The sequence below is a fragment of the Diadema antillarum genome, unplaced genomic scaffold (genome assembly GCF_040938485.1).
Source record: "Diadema antillarum isolate AM-2024a unplaced genomic scaffold, OU_Dant_1.0 seq00002002_RagTag, whole genome shotgun sequence".
Classification (NCBI taxonomy): domain Eukaryota; kingdom Metazoa; phylum Echinodermata; class Echinoidea; order Diadematoida; family Diadematidae; genus Diadema; species Diadema antillarum.
This window is the reverse complement of record NW_027272658.1, coordinates 245635-266743: the sequence shown is the minus strand read 5'-3', so window position 1 is coordinate 266743 and position 21109 is coordinate 245635. Positions and strand designations below refer to the sequence as shown.

At 40.2% G+C, this 21109-nt stretch overlaps 1 protein-coding gene across 1 annotated transcript in view; it reads right to left on the bottom strand.

The window, feature by feature from the left end:
• Window positions 1–673: 673 nt before the first annotated feature.
• The window catches only part of LOC139713553 (NADPH--cytochrome P450 reductase-like), a 33082-nt gene continuing 12646 nt past the window's right edge, over window positions 674–21109 (bottom strand). The window contains exons 3-14 of the mRNA XM_071625276.1: window positions 20802–20930; window positions 16772–16921; window positions 15135–15259; window positions 9486–9575; window positions 8508–8606; window positions 7365–7481; window positions 6527–6645; window positions 5719–5900; window positions 3703–3852; window positions 2961–3231; window positions 1553–1778; window positions 674–913 (exon numbers count right to left, since the gene is read on the bottom strand). Of these exons, the coding sequence (XP_071481377.1) occupies window positions 769–913; window positions 1553–1778; window positions 2961–3231; window positions 3703–3852; window positions 5719–5900; window positions 6527–6645; window positions 7365–7481; window positions 8508–8606; window positions 9486–9575; window positions 15135–15259; window positions 16772–16921; window positions 20802–20930 (1803 nt within the window). The 3' untranslated portion in view covers window positions 674–768. The remainder of the gene's footprint in view (window positions 914–1552; window positions 1779–2960; window positions 3232–3702; window positions 3853–5718; window positions 5901–6526; window positions 6646–7364; window positions 7482–8507; window positions 8607–9485; window positions 9576–15134; window positions 15260–16771; window positions 16922–20801; window positions 20931–21109) is intronic.

Sequence of the window (21109 nt, the reverse complement as noted above, 5' to 3'; positions counted from 1 at the left end):
AAAAAAAATGTAATGAACTCTCCGTACGCTCAGGTCACTATGTCACAAGATTCACTTGTAATTTCCACACTACCCAGAGTCAAGAGAAACCAAAGCAAGTACCACTACGTCGAAAACTTCAACAAAGTTGCGCACAACTGTTGAATACTTGATCACATTTAAAAGGTAGAGGAATAGATATGCCCTAAACGAACAACTATCTTTACACAAGAAAACACGCACAGACATTAAACTGGAGGTAACTACAACAGTGACAAAACACTCGATACAGATCTTTTTTTTTTCAAAAACCTGGTACAAAGAGACACAAAATTTAAAAAAAAAAAAATTGCATATCATGATATCACATACATTCTAAATTTTTCATCACACAAGTTCCTTTTCCTGTAATCAAATGAAATTCAGGTATAATTACATGTACTATATATAAATCCTCAATATCAAAATTGTAAGATCAATTCATATTTACTACCAGTTTACTTGCTACTGGAGAGGGCATAAACTCATATTCATCAATGTACAGCTAACCGACTCCATTTTTTTTCTCTCCAATTTAGTATCAATCCTTCAAAGCAGTTTTGCAATTTGAGATACCCATAAAAAAAAAAAGAGAAATAGAGAGAGAGAGAAAAGAGCCAGAAGATTTGTTACAGACCAATCAATCTGCCATTACCAGCATCACACATTTACAACACACATGATTCCCTAGGTCACTGATAGTCCCTAAATACTGGTGTTTGGGATGCTCCGCCCACACAAGGGGCAGGACTAGCTCCACACATCACAGGAGTACCGCCCCTTCGACTGCATCCTCTTGATGTAGTCCTCCGCCTCTGTCTGCGTCTTCCCGCCCTCCTCACAGATGATCTCGCGGATAGTTCGCTGGACATCCGGAGCCATGAAGCGAGCATCACTGAAAACGTACCAAAGCGTGCAAAAGTCTTGTTAGCAACAATATCAGGAGTCGTTATCAGCTTGCATTTTATTGCACATAGTTTCAAAAAGAAAGGAGTGACTAAGAATCATCAGGTGAGAATTCGTCTATGCAGCACGGATGTATCTAAGTTTTGGCAGCAGATACACATGATTATAATTATCCTGGAGATTTCATTATCTCAAAGGGATTAACACTCGCTTGTGTAGTTCCTTGAATACATGCTTCATAATATGATTGCCAAAGGGTAGAACTATTCGTTTAAAGTGTGGCAGACAGTTTGGTGACGTGCTCCATGTCACTCATGTTCGAAATGAGCAGCAACTGAACCATTTTGCGTCCCAGGGAGAGTCTTGCTGCCATCTAAAATAATCAGCTTTTAAATCATTAAATCCTTAAATTGGCAACTCTGGAGACCTGAAAAAGAAAGACAGAGAGAGGTCATTTTGACACATATCTGAACCAGTGAAACTCCAAAGCGATGGCACTCACCCACTGAACAGTTTGAGTTCAAGGCGGAGTCTTGTTTCCAGAATAATCAGGTTTTAAATCATCAAATTGGCAACTCTGAAGACCTGAAAAAGAGACACAAAGAAAATCCAAAGTGAATGCACTCACCCACACACGTAGATGTGGCTCCCCTTCTCCAGCATCTCCCAGAGTTTCTTTTGGCAGCCTTTCATGATGTGCTGGACGTAAACCTTCTTCTCCGTCTTTCGTGAGAAGGCCACGTGGAGCTCGCTCAGCGTCCCGTTGTTCTTGTAGTCCGCCAGTTCCTCCTCGTAGATGTAGTCGTCGTCGCTACGGCAACCGAAGAAGAGGATGGTGTCGCCAACTTTTTTAGCTGGATTTTAAAAAAAAGGTGGAGATTGAAACACGATAAAGATTGTGACAGTAATTTTGACATGGCACATCACGAAATGGACGGAGGTATTAGTGGTTATGATACCACAAACTACAAAACTGTCATCCATCAACCAGATCACTGGGCGAATCATCACCACCACTGTGATTGTCTTTGATGGGGCATTATCATTCCATCAATATCACTACAACCATCATTACTGTCAGCACCACCTACATGAAGTCTAAAATAATTTCTCTCTTTCATCATCACATGCCTGTTGACATCTTAACCAATACTTCACACTTGCACCTGCCCGACAGTCCAAGACCAGTAAAAATCACTGTTGGGCCAGTAACTTTTCAGGAATTGCCATATTTACTGGTCCCATATGACTGGTAAAAAATAAAAATAGCATTGTTAGGGCCAGCTCAAAAAAAAAGTACAGGACCAGTAAAAACATGGAAAAACTGGAAATTTACTGGTCCGACAGGGACTAGTTGGACCAGTAGAAAAAAATGGGTTAGTGTGCTGTGCAGTCCCGTCTTCACAATAGTATCACCTCATTTTTCAAAATCACTATCAAATCTTCATTTGACATCACCAACACAACCATCATCCAATATTCTATGACAACATTCCACTCTTAGCATCCCTTTCAATCACTGTCATCAATACCATAATCAGCATCATCGTTAATGTCACCAACATCACAATAGGCGCGGTCAGACTGGCAAAAGATCGAGAAGTTGAAGATCGCGATCTTTAAGATCTCGAAGTTTTGCCAGTGTGACCGCAAACTTTTCGCGAAACTTCCCGCGAAACTTCTCAATCTGTTTGCGGGCGGTGTCTCCGAAGCGCGAGGCCATTGTCATGTACAGATGTGGATTGTTACGTCACAATCACTAGCCATCGGATGGCGCACTCTTTCTTGCGCACGTACCAGTGGCTCAAACTTCTCGATCTTTGGCCAGTCTGACCGCGCCTTTTCATTACCAACACTACCAACCCCCACTGCCATCATTCTCAAACAACCCAAAGTGCTCATTTCATTTCAGTGCTACAAAGACCCCTCGACGATACTCCACACAAACACTTATACCATCAAACACTAAGACCAATGTAGAGAAAAAGGAGATGCAGACAGATGAAGGGAGGGACTGAGGGGGAGACAAAACTCACTCTCGTCCTTTCGGAAGAAATCCCGCTCCTGGATGAAGCCTCTGAAGGGGGCCAGACCGGTCCCCGGTCCCACCATGATGACGGGCGTGGTAGTCTTGAAGGGCAGGCGGAACTGGGACTTGCGCACGTAGATGGGCACGCGGGGGCTGTTGTCCGGCCCGTCGGGGATCTTGTCCTTCAGCCAGTTGGTGGCCACACCCTTGCCTATCCTGCCGGTGGATGTGGTGTAGCGGATCAGCACAGCCGTGATGGAGATCCTATCAGGAGATACCTTTGGACGGACAGACACCAAACAAATTCTCGTATAGCTCAACAAGCAGCAATAAATGTAACTAATGAGCAGAATTCTTGGGATGGCAGGGCTCACAGCCGAATCATGTTGAGTTTGAAATAGAAGTGCAATCTTGGAAAAACAACCGACCACTCAAACAGTTTGCATTGGGGTTAAATGGAACACATCAGTTCATGGATATCATTGCACAGCACGCAACTATTAACATTGTTTTCTTCTTGGATATGGGATTTCTTCAACCTTTTTCATGATCCTTGAAGCATGCAACATGAATGTTTGGCTTGCAGAAAGCAATTACACATACAGACATACTCCTCAATAAATGGGTGGTTTAGTAATAGACTGTTTACGCTCAGTGCTGTCACAGAGTTTAATTTCACAACTATGTGTTGGCACATCCCCCTCAAGGAATATTGCAAGCAAAGAGGTCAGCGACGTGTTGCAACCAACCTTAGGCGAGGAAGAGATGGAGTAGTATCTGGCCTGGAGGCGGGGCAGCAGCTCACAGAGGTGGTCAAGAGGAGGCTTGACCGATGGCAGGTCCTCCAAGATGGCCACGATGTTCCGATGGCACTTGATCACCCAGTCGCTGTACTCTTTCTGGAACAGAACGGTACAATACAAGATCACAAAACCAGCACAGGGAAGCCTTGTTGTAACAAGAACCTAAAAACCAGGAAAATCACCTTGTTTTGTATTGTAAGTATAGAATACTACAAAAGTGGAAAGTTTTGCTGTGCTGAAAATTTTGCACATTTTAACATGACTACAAACTAGCGCGAAAATTAAAGTATGTGAATGTTTTTGCTTATTGTATGTACCACTATGTAATGTCTTGATTCTGTGAAATTAAAAACGCAAATTAGACTGCTCACCAGCACGTGAAAAATTACTCAAGCAAAAAAAAAAAAAATAAATAATCCACTTTTATAGTAAAGTATTATATTGGTTATACAGTGCATTGAGAGTTCTGTTAGATCTGAAATGTGCTATATAGAGATGTATTGTTATAATCACTATATTCATCACTACCATAATTATTTTGATTGATATCATTATCATTGTCATTGCTATAGTGTATCAGGTTTTTCACTATGTCAGGGAAAAGAAACAAAGAAACAGAGTTGGAATTTACAATATGAACTTGGTGCAAGAGGGTTTTGTCAGAGACGATATCTCCACAATGACGCTCCACTGCACTGTCATTCATGACTACACTCATTCAGTGAGTAGAGAAAATATATGAAAGCATGTGTAACACTGTTAACATCCTTGGTGTAATGGCAAAGATTTCTCATATCATGCTTTACTTTTACTTCTGCTGTTTGCTTTCATTGTTTGGAGTCCTTGGTCTCTCTGGTTTGTTTTGGCTTCGTCCCCCCCCCCCCCCCCCCACCCCCAATCTCTAATGATGATGTCATTCCATGACCCTCAACAGCTCGTTTGCTCATTTCCCTCATGAGAGAAAAGCACATACTCGGGATAGGGAGAAGCAAATTTACACAAAAACAGAGAGAGAAAAAAAAACAGAGCACGGCAGAATAATACTAACAGAAAGAGACAGGGGAAAATGTACTGACAGACAGACATACATACACACAAATATACAATGGCAACAAGACACTGAGAGATACTCATCAATGATCTAGATGGACAAAAACTAATAGCCACAGAAAATACCTTGCAGAGACAGGCAGACATACAGAATGTTAGAAAGACAGAAAGACATACAGAATGTTAGAAAGACAGAAAGACATACAGAATGTTAGAAAGACAGAAAGACATACAGATAGACAGAGAAGGACATGGTCACAAGGAAAATTGCTTTTCATCCTCCGACTGGAAGATGTATTGTGCTATAAACCACATACAATGTTCATCAACACCAATACATATCACCACCTTTTTTTTTTCCAGGAAAAACAGAGAAAATGACACTGACAGAGGGTTACTGAACACGAGTAACAAAAACACACAGAAACAGGCAATAACAGTAACAGAGACTGAGACAGGAAGGAAGGAATTAACAAACAAACAAACAGTAGCCAGCCAGACAAGGATATCTACAGACATACAGACATGATTAACAGGAATATACTCTGATAGATGGTCCAAAGGCTAACAAAACCAGACAGGAACACATACATACATACAAACACACACATGCACACACACACACAGGGACAGACAGAAACAGAGACACAGAAAGAGAGAATAGTGGGGACAAACAAACAAACAGAGACAGACAGACAGACAGACTGACAGACAGCCAGACAAGGATACACACAGACATAAATTGAACAAAATTAGCAGGAACATACTCTGACAGTCAAAAGGCTAACAAAAACAGACAGGAACACATAATATACATATGCACAGAAACACACACAAAGAGATAGAAACAGACAGAGGAAAAAATGGGGACAGACAAACATACAAACAAACAGAGACAGATGGAGACACTACCTTTCCTTCTGGTGTGGCGGAACTCATGAGGAGTAGCTTCTCCTTGTCCTTGGGGTCTGAGGCGTACTCCGAGAGCTCCTTCAGCACATTGGTGCGGGGGCAGGAGGTGATGTCCAGGTAGTGGGAGAAGGCGGTGCGGTAGGAGGTGGGGCACGGGAACGGGTGCTTTTTACTCGCCTCCTCTGTTGGCATGGCAACATTCATAATAATAATTTTAAAAAAAATAAAAATAACTATTTCTTATTGAGCGCTTTCACAGGACCTGATCAAAGCACTGTACATACATCAACATACAACATTCACAAAGTATAGGAACAACACAATTACAATACAATTGAAACGGTTCAGTCTTGACTTTCCTTCTAAACATTTCTTCTGAGTCACATAAATCATATTTTGATGAACACTACAACATTGATCGGTCACAAAATGTAAAAACTTGTTCTTGAAGTAACATACTTAGTCTCACATCTCATTCATCACTTTAAAATATTCTATCCATGCTACTGCCCCCCCCCCCCATATCAACAGGAAAAAACTTTATTTGTGGTCAACACCTGCCACTATGGATACAGCTCTTCCTCTCTTCCATGCAAGTAAGAATTTATTTAAAAATCATCATTTCCAAAGTCACTATCGTGTTTTCAGATCCTCCATCTCAAGAAGGTGATGTATTGGATTACACTTTACATGAATGACAAACAGACGTAAGTGGCATTTCTGCCACTTCTCTGAAACCATAATCTAACACACATGGCTGTCCAAAAACATAACCACAGGACCAACGCACCACTTTATTACATCTTACCGTCAATGTTTGTGAGAGTGAAGACCACATCCAGATCCGCGTCCAGCAGTTTGCCAATGGAGTTGACGAGCTCCAGGTCATTGATGGGGTACACAGCAACATGGTCGCCAGATTCGTATCTAAGGAGGGGGCACGGACACATGATCATCAGATAAGAATCTTTTGACACAAACTATTCCTGCAAAATCATTAATGCTCAATATCCTGTTGCAAAACAAATAATCAAATTACTTTATCCAAAATGCTCTTAGCAAAATTCAGCGACAACCTAGCATTGCATCTCAATTGTTTTTTTCCCCTTTTTTCATCTCTGACCTCATAAATCATGAGTGTTGGGACTTACTGCCTGTGTGGTCATACATACCCACGAATGTGCAACACATTTTACTACACTACCTCAAGACGTGCTCAAGTTCGTGTGACACTAAAAACTGTCACTCCACTGAGAGATGAACGTAAACCTCTCACAGTAACTGCCACAGACATCACCACCACCACCAGCCACTTCCAGACTTCCAAACTTTTTGACTGAAATGTAGTGATTATTTGACTCAATGGCAGGAAGGAAAGAGCAGATCCCATAGGAGTGTGTAGTAGAATTATCAAGAATAAAAATAGGAAACTCTTAATGGACATAAAGGCTCAAAATTCAGATTCTTTCATCCAAATTTAGAAGGGCTGGGAGGTTTGCATATCACCAAGTGGTGACAATGACAAGGTCATACAGTAAGGTCAATGACATGAAAGGAAGGAAGCCCATCACTTCCTTTCTCTAGAGAAAGTGACTTTCTGAAGTGCAGTGACACTGGCTTGGCTGGAGGAAAGGAAGCGGACTTACCGTATCCTCGATCCGGAGATGTCGAACTCTATGTGCATGCAGGACCTGTCTCCTCCTTTGTGGAGTTCCCGGTTCATGCGGATCGGCGCCAGGTACGGGTTCTTGGCATCGTACGGACTGATTGAAGTCGGATGAGAAGTATCCAGTTACCAACATGGACAAAAGATGATGTACATAACATATTGATTGCCTTAACACTAAGACTTTCGATGATTCACTCAGTTCCTGAGGATTTCCCGATTAAAGCTTAACTGCTCAAAAACTTCCATAGTATGTTTTGACTGATTGCCCTAAACATTACGACTGTTGATTGCTACATTTGTTTCTGAGGGTTTCCCCCAAATTTAAGCTAAATTGCTCTTGACTTCCTTTGCAGCTCAATTTAGTCTCAAGATATCCTAAAATGAAACTAAACTGTTTGATGACTTCCTCTGCGCCTAAACTTGAGCTTGAGATTTCATAAAACTTTGGTCATATTACAATATGATTCATTAACACACAAAAAGTAAGCATTTCTGGCTACTCTTTCTCAGTAGCTTTTACTTCAGTTTTGTATCAAATCATGTACAATCATCATATTTTAGGAGCTTGACAGTAAAAGGATCAAAATATATTACATTTGTCTGTCCACATCATCCACACTCTTTCTCCAGCACCAAAAGTAACACCAGTAACATGATACAATCCTCTTCAATATCTGAGATACAGTCCACAGTTTAATAAATGTTCATGCATGTTAGAAATTAACTGTGATAACTTTTGTTGAATTTCTGTTGCTTCCAGGCACATATTTCACTTTCATTGTATGCATTTCTAAGGACTGAAAACCCATCTTACTCATCATTATTAGCAGAAAAATTTGTTAGAAATGTTATATAGAACAGAAAACTCTTTTAGAGTTGCATATGATTTTAACCACACTTATTAGAGGAACAACGTAAAAGATACAATATAATGACCCTGCAGACTAGCACTGGGCCGACAGTCAAGGACCAGTGAAAATCACTGTTGGACCAGTAGCTTTTCCAGGAATGGACCGGTGAAAGATAGAAAAACTGGGTACCTACTGTCAAACAGATAGGTCGGACCAGCAGAAAAAATGGGTTAGTGTGCAGCCCTGAATATACGGTGGAGTGGACTCACGGTTTCTGGTTGAGGAAGGATCCTTGCCTTGCCACCTCTCCCTTGAAGACCTTCTCTGGGACGTCCTCCGTGTGCTCCGTCACAGAGTACTGCCGTATACTGCAAGAAACAACATGTGTATCATCTTCACAACTTTGCTGTCGATTTGAGGTTATGACACGGTCACGGGTCAGCAGCAGTTAATCCTTTGCATGCCACATGTGTGAAACTTGAGCACATTTGAATCGTTGGAACCACAAGGGTTGAGGGAATGAGAGGTTCCATGCTCTAGGATACTACCATATCATCTCTATGGGTGGCACACCATGTTCCTTAGCCCTTTGAGGACGGATTGAATTTGCTACAACACGCATTTCCCATAGACACATGCCCGTGTATACTCGGGACTCGTTCTCAACGGGTTAAAAATCATGAATTGTCGGAAGTCACATACGACCAAAAGGTAACGATCTCGGGGCACACGTTTTTCTTCTTTCTTTTTTTAAAATCTTTATCATTGATCTAGCATTCCCTTGTAGATAGTGTTGTTGTGGCTCTTTTAATATTAAAGTACACAGGAACGAACTACAACACATAATCAACGTAGGTTGCACCATGTGCTTAATACACACAGTAAAATTCACATACCCCAAAATTCCATCCATCCAAATGAGACAATTATTTTTTCGTTTGGCATCACAAGTGAAGTCAAATCTTGTCTAGAAGAATGTAGGATTGTATAAATCGCAAAACAGGATTTTGATATCTAGGCCTATAAATCTCAATCACCAGCTAAGCATTCTCTAGTACTGTAAAAGTGGATATTTTCGCGTAAGTAATTTTTCACACTCGGCCAGGTAAAATGAGTTTCGCATGCTTTTAATTCCGCCGAATCTAGACAACAACTACTGGGAAAAAATATTTGCACGCTTTTATTTTGTGCTAGTTTCCCGGTTGCGCAAAATACGCAAAAATTTCAACACCGCGACGCCAACTTACCTTGATTCATCGCCTGTAGCCTCCCAGCCATAATATTCGCAGACAGCCGGCCAGAATTTGTCCTTCCATGTCACAAAGTCTTCTTCAATACTGAAATGCAAAAAGTGAAATCATATGCACATGAGGAAAGAAAGTCCAAACCCAGAGAAGTCAAACAATCAGAACATTAATGCTTTCAGAAGCATTTGCCAGCGAGGTACAAAATGAAATAAGCAAACACACTGACAAAATGAAATCATAGACTGTAGTCTGTCAATCAACATTCAGGTCTATGGTTTGAAATACTGCATTTTATGAATCCTTGACTCTGACTGGCTGAAGCTGGGGGCGTTTAAAATTTACGAACTGCCTTGAATTGCTTTTGTAAATAGCACAAAACTAAAACTGCCCCATAGTACTAAAACCACCCCATAGTACTAAAACTGCTCCATAGTACTAAAACTGCCCCATAGTACTAAAACCACCCCATAGTATTTAAACTGCCCCATAGTACTAAAACTGCTCCATAGTACTAAAACTGCCCCATAGTACTAAAACTGCCCCATAGTACTAAAACTGCTCCATAGTATTAAAACTGCTCCATAGTACTAAAACTGCCCCATAGTACTAAAACTGCCCCATAGTACTAAAACTGCCCCATAGTACTAAAACTGTTCCATAGTACTAAAACTGCTCCATAGTACTAAAACTGCCCCATAGTACTAAAACTGCCCTATAGTACTAAAACTGCCCCATATACTAAAACTGCCCCATAGTACTAAAACTGCCCCATAGTACTAAAACTGCCCCATAGTACTAAAACTGCCCCATCGTACTAAAACTGCCCCATCGTACTAAAACTGCCCCATAGTACTAAAACTGCCCCATAGTACTAAAACTGCCCCATAGTACTAAAACTGCTCCATGGTACTAAAACTGCTCCATAGTACTAAAACTGCCCCATAGTACTACACAGCGATTCTTTTTGGTTCGCAGCAGTACATATGCACATGTAGGTCCTACTGCAAATGCTTGGCTTAATACAGAGACTCCAACTCTCCCGTTTTCATAGGGAGATCTCCCGCCGAAAGCCCATTTTTGCACAATCTCCCGTTCTCCCGTTTGAGATTTGATTTCTCCCGCCCTGGCGCTGTGTCTCCCGGTGGAAAGGATTTCTTACTTATTTCTATCGTATGTTGAAAAAATAAGCCTTAGATAGCACCAGAGAACATCTAGAATCCTAGGAACTTCGCGCTTTGCACACATCAACTTGGAGTCTCCTGTTGGTTAGGGGTTTCGGGCGGGAGAATCTCCAGATCAGAAGGTGCTTGGTGGGTTGGAGTCTCTGTACTTATAGTGCGGACCTTGAACTTTTGATTCCAATAAGTCTATCCCTTTTTCTGCTATTTGTCTATTTCATCTAGTCTTGCCCCAGGCATTTTATGAGCACATAATCAAGCACATACATTTATGTACAAACACACACACATACACAATATACATTTGTAAGAGCACACTCAGATCACACTCGGACATACAAACATGCAGTGCATATACACATTCCCACACACACACAACTTACCCAGTCACTCAAATACACACTTACACACAATGTGCATACAAACACTCACTCACACAAGACATTTTTTATTTTCTGGTTTGTTTTTGTTTTTTTGTTTGTTTGTTGGTTGGTTGTTGTTTTTTTTTGTTTTTTTGTTTTTGTTTTTGTTTTTGTTTTTTGGGGGGGTGGGCATATCTACATTGTACATGTACATTCTCTGAAAAAAAAAAAGTAGCTACAAGATGCGGAGCCAGTATTCCAGAGGTGATGGAATGAAACACCCATAGCCAAAGTACACAATACAGTATACGTACTGTAGAATACATGACATACATGTATTCCCCATTGATCTCCCATTCTCCTATACCACTGGCTTAAAAGTAAATATTTCAGAGTTCAAAAGAGCTATTTGCCAAAGAAATGGGACACTTTGATCATCGCAATTTAGAAATCAAATGTTTAAACTTCAAAGGGACATTGACGTGTTTGCATTCATACATGGGCATTTAACCCAATGAGGACGGGCTGATTTTGCTACAATACGCATTTCCCATAGACACCTGCTCGAGTATACTCGGGACTCGTCCTCAACAGGTTAAGAAGCCTCTTTTTCCACTGTAACAAAGTACATATTGTGTGTTGAAAAAGAAGAAGAAAAGAAGAAGAAGAAATAGCATGAAATGAGATACAGCATTCAAACGACAGAAATGTGCTTTCAACGACCTGATTGATTGGTTAAACTGGGATGAAAGTCAGATCCTAATCCTCTATACAAAAGTATGTCAGTGTGGATTACTAAGAGTACACAGTATCATGCCCTTTATTCTGCAGTGCTTTTATTCACGCAACTTTTGTGAGTCAACTGATATTACCAAATTAACAGCTTGCAAAAATGTGCAATCCATAACGTCAATGTGTTGTCTATTTCCTTTGCAATGTGGGAATTTGCCATTTTTTCTCAAAAAGGTGATAATACTCCCAAAACAAAAGGCAAGAGATCTGGCAAGGTGTTAAGAAAGAGGGGGGGTGGAGTGTGTGTATCCGTCTGTGTGTATGTAGGCCTATGTATATATCGGTATGTATGTGTATTTGACAGTGTGTATGCAGGAGAATATGTGTGTGTGAGTGTGTGTGTGTGTGTGTACACAGTAAACATAAAAGTGCGCTGTAATTTATGACTAAGATGCCCTTGCGACATCACTGATCCAATAAAGTGGGACCTAATCTTTTTTTCAAATCAAGTAAAGTAAAGAGAAGATAAGAGTCAGGAAATTTGCGTAACGCTATAGCAAATAGCAGAGTGTATTGAACCAAGGAGTCCTTCCAGTATATGGAACACCTATTAGAAGTCTGTAGTATTCTGCAGTACAGATTTCTCAAAACACTGCCTGATTATGGAATGCCATTTGCATTCTGATAACAAGAAAATACTTCTTCAAATTTATGAAATTCTTTCGTCGAGATGTTTTCATTGCAACTGATTGACAAATTGCCCTACATCAACGTAAATAAGCACTGAAACTAAAACACTAAAACACTGATCAATTCAGTGCTTAGTAACGCCGATGTAGAGCAACTTGTCAATCAGTTGCAAAGAAAATACTTCTTATTGCTTCCAGTTCGTATGCAGGGTTATCAACATACTAGATAAAGAAATCAAAGTAATGTGTTAAGACCATTCAAGTGTAAGTCCTTTCCCGTAAAGCATGTGGAAAGAAAATTATAACCCAAATATTCTCTGGTAGTCTTGAAAGGTTTACTGTAATTACCAACAATGGCTGATCATACATTTGACATGCAGTTTTCACAATCTTTCTGAGAAAAAGTGTCTTGCCATGCAAAGACTAAGCTCCTATGCCCATTTCACACACCTCTTTTTAAGTGGTACATAGTTCAAGAAGTATGTACACAAAAATCATGTGAAGCATGAAGCCAAAATCGCTTATCATGACATCCACATGCAACATATGCACATGTGACCTAAAAAATTTGATCTCGAGACGGGCCCATTCTGGCGATTTAAACATGAGGTGATTCATTCAGTGATATACAAATGATAGAATCAAAGTTTAAAATGATATTGAGTGCTTAGATGCTTGACTGAACACGAAGTCTAGTCATAACCTGGTAAGTCCATATAATGCTTGAAAAGGTACCAGTGACACCCAAGTTGCTTCTAAATCAATTTGAAACGATGACGATTTTGAGAGGTTAATGCTAAAAGCTGGGTTAATGTTGCTTTGTTAATTTCAAATAAGCATTCTCCTTCATGAACTCTTTCACCCCCTGGGAATTCACTACGGCCCTGAAATGGACGATTCTAACAGACTCTCCAGGATCTGCTAATAATGAAACACTGAAAATCAGAACTATGGTAAATTCTGCATATGTGACATCATCACCATCCTCTCCTTATATCCCCATCCCAATCCTGGACCACATACTCAAGAGATTAAAACAAAAACAATGATATTTTCTTCAATGGCCTACCTTTTTTCCCCACCATATTTGTGCCAAGGGTAAAATAACGACACATAAATTGCATGTCACCATCTCCCCCATCCCCCCCCTCCCCACCTGAAAAAAAAAAAAAAAAAAAAAAAAAAGGTTCATGACATTTAATCCACAGGTGAAACATAAACCTATCAATATTGTTGATTATCTCATGGACCCCACTACATGTATCAATCAAGTTTCATAACGGAGACTATACTGTTTCTGAAAACAACCAAAGAAAACAAAGATTTGTGATCTACCGTTCATAGGATGAAAACAAAAACTCAAAAAGGGGGTATCACCCGATAAATCTGTATGCTTATACCAAAACTAAGTTCACTTATCTGGCAATCACTTTGTGTTTTGTTAGTTTTGGTAAATAACTTCTTGACTGTGGCTGATGTTGCTTCCCTGATGTCTTCAAAGCATTACAGAATTAGAAATGGAGACAACTAGAACAGAAATCTATAATAAAATTGTAGTGAGCATACTTGGCCCAGAAAAAAAAAAAAAGTAAACATATGTCGATGTTTACATAATATTGATGCACTCTACATGAAACACACTCTCTCACACACACACACACACACACACACACACACACACACACACACACACACACACACACACACACACACACACACACACACATACACACACACACACACACACACACACACACACACACACACACACACACACACACACACACACACACACACACACGTACTCGTATGTGTGCACTCAACGACAGTGGGTTAAATCTGTTACGGTACAAGCAGGATATTAGAAGATTGGCGTCATGGAGTAGGCTCAAAGAACAGGACATGATGTCCAAGTCTAATGGGTCACAGACTGTGGAATGATGAATATTTCATACCTGTAATATCCACCACAATAAACTACACTTTTTAAAGTACCTTGTGTATATCCTATGGTCTTTTACTGTGCTTTTTTAACAGACTGTGGGATGGGCATTCAAAGAAATGCATATGTAACACTTAAAGACAAGCAATGAGCCACAGAAAAATCTTAACCAAGATAATCGTAGCTGCAAAACCAGAACAGCTAATGACCAACAAGCTTTCTCCAACACTGCAAATACTCATCAGGCACTGTTCAAAAACAACAGCATCATGTTTATCACAATCTACCAAACAAGTTTCATGTACAGAGACTCCAACCCCAAGCACCTTCTGATCTGGAGATTCTCCCGCCCGAAACCCCAAGCAAACGGAAGACTCCAAGTTGATGTGTGCGAAGCACGAAGTTCCTAGGGTTCTAGATGTTCTCTGGTGCTATTTAAGGCTTATTTTTTTAACATACGCTAGCCATAAGTAAGAAATCCGTTCCACCGGGAGACACAGAGCCAGGGCGGGAGAAATCAAATCTCCAGCAGGAGAACGGGAGATTCTGCAAAAATGGGCTTTCGGCGGGAGATCTCCCGTCGAAAACGGGAGTTGGAGTCTCTACATGTAGAATTATGACAATGCATTCATATTCTCAGGAGAGATGTTTTAAGGTATCCACAATCAAAGTAATTAGAATGTGCCTCTTCTTTCTTTAAAATTAAATGCAAATGGATGGTGTGGCTGTGATAAAAGTAGACTTACTTTTGGTCATCGTCCCCAAGTCCAAGCTCGTATATCCTCTCAGCTCCCAGTTCTTCCAACCGCTGGTCGAGGTATTTGCCCATGGCGTTGTAGTGTTCATAAGTCTTGTTACCCAAACCAAAGACCTATTGCAAAACACGGAAATGAATGAATACAGTATTCCATGTTTATGGGACTTTCATGTGAGTACGTGTAGAAATGTAGAATCGTGCATGTATACGTATGTACGTACAGTATGAACGTATGTTTGTAAATATAATTACACAAGTATGTATGTTTGTATGCATGGGTAGCGAATTAGGTAGGTACGTGTATGTATGCATGAATGTACAAACATGAAATATGTATGTATGGCAGTTTGTACACATAGAGAGATATTCATACTAAAGGACAGATAGGAAGATACAAGGTGTACATTCACACTTTCATTATATTTATTGAATAATTCCTAGAAATAATATACGTGCAAGAATATTTGTAAGATCTATCAATATCAATACTGACGGACATTTCTGCAATACACTATGCTCACCCGAGAAGAGAACCCAGGAAACCACACCAATGTACACATCGTTCAAACAAATATATTTCATTCAAATTCATGACGTTGATGTAGGGCAATTTGGCAATCAGTCGCAAATATAATTCATTTGCACCAAAAATAAAAAGACATCTCATCATTTTTTTTTTCCACATTTGCCTCTAAAGACTTTTCATCACATAAAAAACATACAAAAAAAAAAATTAGAAATGAAGGCCTCACGCTCCTAATTCAACTCGCGCATTGCCTACAGGGAAGGCAGTACAAAGATGAGGTAATGTTGTTTTTTACCAAAAAAATCATTAAAAATCAGTCAAGTGGAAAATTGCCACTTTTGGTAGTGTTTGACATTGCTTGAGGACAGGAGCTTCTGCAGGCCATGAAGAAGTTGAATGAATCAGGGTTTTTGTATTTTTAATGAATTTTTATTGATATATGAGGTAATTTGCTGTTTTTATTGTTTTTGAGAGTGACTGGATGACTAGTCTCGTATGGAGGCTCTTAACTTTTTTTAGAGCTGGAAAACATCCCAAAATATGTTGTTTGCTTGAAAGCAGAGAAAATTTCCCTTCATCTGCTTCAATTTAAAAAAATTCTATGATTCGATTGATTTTTTTATGATTTATGGAATATGCTGCATTTAACACAGGTTTCTATGGGAGCCCGGAAAAGGAGCGTGAGGCCTATAATACAGGATGAACAACCCCCTCGTTTGACAGAAATTGTTGATGCTTGTCACTTTAAAATTCTGAGGCAGCTTGCTCTCTTCATAATCAGTTTTCCTATCAGCACTGTCAGCTCTCAATTTTCCATGAACGGACCGAGCGGCTGTCGTGATCTGATTTGTAGGGCATCGCTATAAGACGTGGTTAAAAAAAAAAAAAGAACCAGACAAAAAATGATATGTTATTCATGCAACGCCAGCCTGCATGAATGTGGGGGTGTCTCATGACGGTGATAATGTCACGTAATTGAATATTCCATCGATGATGCGTCAGTATCCAGCAAATGCGGTGTCAACAGAAGAGGTAATGTTTGGGATGGAAGGGGGAAAAAAAACACCTCAGGAAACAAGAAAAACCCCTGTGCGACTTACGGCATATTTCACTCCCGTGAGGTCTCCGTTGCCTTCCTGCAGCCAGTCGTAGAACTCCTGGGCGTTGTCCGTGGGATCGCCCTCGCCGTACGTCGCCATGCAGAAGATGACTAACGAGTTCTCGATGTCCGCCAGCTGAGAGAGGTCCTCCTGGGGTCGGGGGGGGGGGGGGGGGGTGAGAGAGAGAGAGAGAGAGATGGAGGAAAAGAGAGACAATGTGAGAGAGAGAGCTGGGATTTCTTATCATTCCACGATCTCACATTGTACATTACTGTAAAAGTGGTTTCTTTCGCGTACAGATAATTTCGCGGTTTCCATCGGTGCCGACTTTTTCGCGTGTCTTTAAATTCACGGTCGGCAAAATCTGTGAATTCACAGTTGGCAAAAACTGTTTTATTTTGCACATGAAAACCCAAACTATAATCCAATTTTTCTTTTACTTATCAAATAGAAATTAAACTTAAATACAGGCTTACCTGAAATCCCGTCTCTCGAGTACTTTATAACATGCCTGTACCTACATTGCGCGGTATCGCTGTGTGTGTGTTGACTATCAATACACTCGATGCGCGGAATCTTCGTGTGTGCATGTGCGCAATAGCGTTGTAACAAGCGGCAGGTTCAAAACATTTTCGCGTGATGTTAAATTTGTGGTTCAACCTCAAAGCGCGAAAAGCGCGAAAATAAAACCACTGCGAAAGAAACCACTTTTACAGTAGGTGAAACACCTCATGCTTACATATCACTGCATTTTATCGGCATTAAAAATACAGACAAACTTTTCTATCCTACGTCGGTATGTGACCCTGCATCACATAACCACCAAAATGTTGCCAGACGCAGTTTTTTAATGAAAGGCAAAAGGGGCAGACTCTAAGCTTTAAAGTGAACTAATATACAAATGGACTTTCATAACCCATCTAAACAATGGAAGGAATGTCTAAAGTGTTCACTGAAAAGAGAGACTTGAAGTAAAGGGTCTATTCACGTAATGCCAAATCTCACCAAACAGAGCTCTGTGCTATGAATGTGATAAAAAAGAGGATAAAACTCCTCAAAAACCACTGTGAAGGGATAATCAGATTAAGCTGATGTTTTGCACAGTCATTAGAATGACCATTCTATTCATGGCTAAAACCAACTTTCAATGCAATAAGGTCATCCTTTCAAAGTTGTGAGAGATGAAAGTGAAGAGTGTGTAAAGGGTTTTAAGAAATTATAAAAAGGGCCTTCTAAGACATACTTAATGACACTATTACAGAAAAATAAAAGTGTGCTAAAAAAACTACAGGAAGGGTATTAAAAATTCTCCTTTCATTGCAAAATCCAAAACTTCCAAATTATATATGACTTTCTCTTTCATAAGTGATAGAGAACTAAAAAACTGACTACTGTACGAGCTGAAATTTTCGCGGTGGTTTTATTTTCACAAATTTCGCGAATCGCCTTTGAACCGTGAAACTAACAACACCCGAAAATAACAACACGCGAACACAAAAACGCGCGACGGAGTTCAAGTTAAGTTCAGTTAGACCCTCGCAACCGCAAAATTAACAACACGCGAGAATGTCCTCCAGGCAGCAATTCGCGAAAATATCTGTACGCGAAAATTTCAGCTTGTACAGTATGTTGACCCATTTCAACTATTTTGAGTGAACATGTAAAACTGGTCACACCACTATTTGTTGGTTTTGTGATGCACAGTCACATAAAGCATTCATTCTTCACACACAGAAAGAGTACACTTCACTTTTCATGCAAGTTTCCTAGTTGGCAGAAATGATCAATGTTGAAGAGGTATGCATAAAGTCTGAATATGCCAGACTCCTATCACACCAAAAAAAAAAGTTGATACCAAGCCTCACGACCGCAATTTACTTTGTATAAGCGTACACAGGCTCAACTGCAGTACTAAATTTGGTCTTCTTTTGCAAAGCAGTCTCCAGCTGGCCCACTATTGATGTAAACGCACACAAGCCCAAATGTGGTACCAAATGTATTACCTGATATGTACTAATGTGGGGCACATCATGCACAGCATGCCAACCATAGAAACTACATTGTACATACCAGTACACTTCAGCTGTCTTGATATTCGTCCATCTTCAAATGTGTAAATCTCTCGCCTTTTTTTTTTTTCAAATATACCAACGTATCACAATTTTACGAATTTAATCAAGGTACAAACTCCTCACATGAAACCTATCCACGAATGAATTTTAATACATTAGTAAACCTGCCTATAGATGTGCTCCAGGCACAATCCCTGGAAAAAGACAACTTATACTGACAGAGCTCACCGAAAATGAATTAAAAAAAAAAAAAAGCAATTTGGAATACATCATCTCTTCACACCATCAGCCATTACTGTAGATAATAGTCAGATGGCGGACAGAGAAAGGAAGACTCCATGTTCAATGCTTCGGGTAATTATTAGATAACCAGGTACATACTGAAGGTCAGTATAAGCTCACAATCTGGGGCATGGCACAGATTCCTATCTCCTCTAAAGTTTGTCGGTATCACGTCTGTTTGTTTGTTGGCTTGTTTTTTATTTCTACCTTTCACTAATTCCAAAAAACAAACACAATAGCAGTTCACCTTCCTCTACCTGGATTTCCCAGGGGCTGTTTACATTCATGCCTCAAAAATCAGGGAGGTTCCTAGGAGCGATGAGGGAGATACTCGCATGTTACATGAATTTCAATCGGCAACATTATTCCTGTAGCAGGGAGGCCTTTATATTCTCTTGTGAGTACTATGAGGAAATATTTCGTATCTCAGAGATCCTCCTGCATAATCAGGGAGACATGGCGGTGTCATACTGTACAGATATTGTCTCTTTAGTAGCTCGGTCCGATATATTACTTGTATGTATCCGTTGATCAGAATACATGTTCATATGCATTAGACAATAACCCCAACCTACATCTTCCTGATCCTCATTTTTAGTTGCAGACAATCATTTACCCTCCCCCCACCCCCACCCCAACACCCACCATCAATAACCTCTTGGGGGATTGTAGTTGCAGTCACAAATCAGCTGTAAAGTACCTCGGGAAGATGGGAACTAAGAATAGCTTCAGGACACAGAGAAATAAAAGAGACGCCACAGAGAATTTACAGCAAAGGGGAAGACAGCACAAATAAGATTGTACAAGAGAGATGCTCAAACCAGATGAATAGCAAACTGATTTGCAAAAATGGTAGATAGAAAATTGAAAAAAGAAAAGGATAGATAAACACCTACAGTAACAAGAAAGCATACAAGAGGAAGGATAGATAATAGATAGAGAGAAAGAGAGGGAGATATATATACATGTATATTACAACAAATTGCTGAAGGATATAGTGAAAAAGGGAAAGAATGCATATATACATACATAATATGGAAAGACACTTTCTGTAAGAGTGGATAATTTTGCACAACTAATTTTTTGCAGGAAATAAAGCTGATCTCTTGTCCCACGAAGCGAGGTAAACACGAAAGGATGAATATGACGTTTTGGCCGCGAAATCTGCTGGCCTTCGTCTGGCAAAGTAGACCGAGCGCTGCAGTGCACGCCTATTTACATTGCTAGTGGAAGGGAGCATTGTGCTCAAGGGCACGCCATTGTTCCGCTTCGCTGGAGCGTAAGCTGCGCTATTATTGGATGATGCGATAACAGTCAGCCAATCGAGATGTTTCCCGCCTGTGGGGTAGCTAGTTATTGCTCTTTTGTCACGTGTTAAGTTGTGGCGGGAATTACCAATTGCGGACATCATAGCTAGGAAACAAAGACGGAGTAAACAGCAACGTACGATGCGGTGATGCGTAAGCACTGAGAACTCAGCCTAATAAATAATCACGTGCTTTTATTTTCGCACTAGCTTCTGGTTGCGCGAAATGCGTGAAAAATTTCAACACTGAAAATGTCCACTTTTACAGTAGTAAGATAGAGAGCTCAACAGGAAGGAAGAAATTTATATATGTACATACAGAGAGGGAGGAGAGAGAAAGGGGGGGGGGATTGATAAAAGTTGAACTCACCATTTCATTTTCTTCTGGGTCTGCCACCATCCCTTTCATGCCGTACCTCTGAGCATCCTTGGCCAGCCTGGTAGCAAATTCTTCAGCCGTTCCAGTCTGGGAGCCGTAGAAAACTACCACATTTCTACCCTACAATATGGAAGGGGAAAAAAAGGAAAAATGAAATACATACAACTGGTAATCACTGAATATAAAATTCGATGCTGGGATTTCAAAACTACAGCAAATTTTCAAGGAAAGAAGGTAATAAACACTGCTTAATTTGATTTTGAACAAAAAGAAAAAATAGGATGAATGTCAAGCCCCCA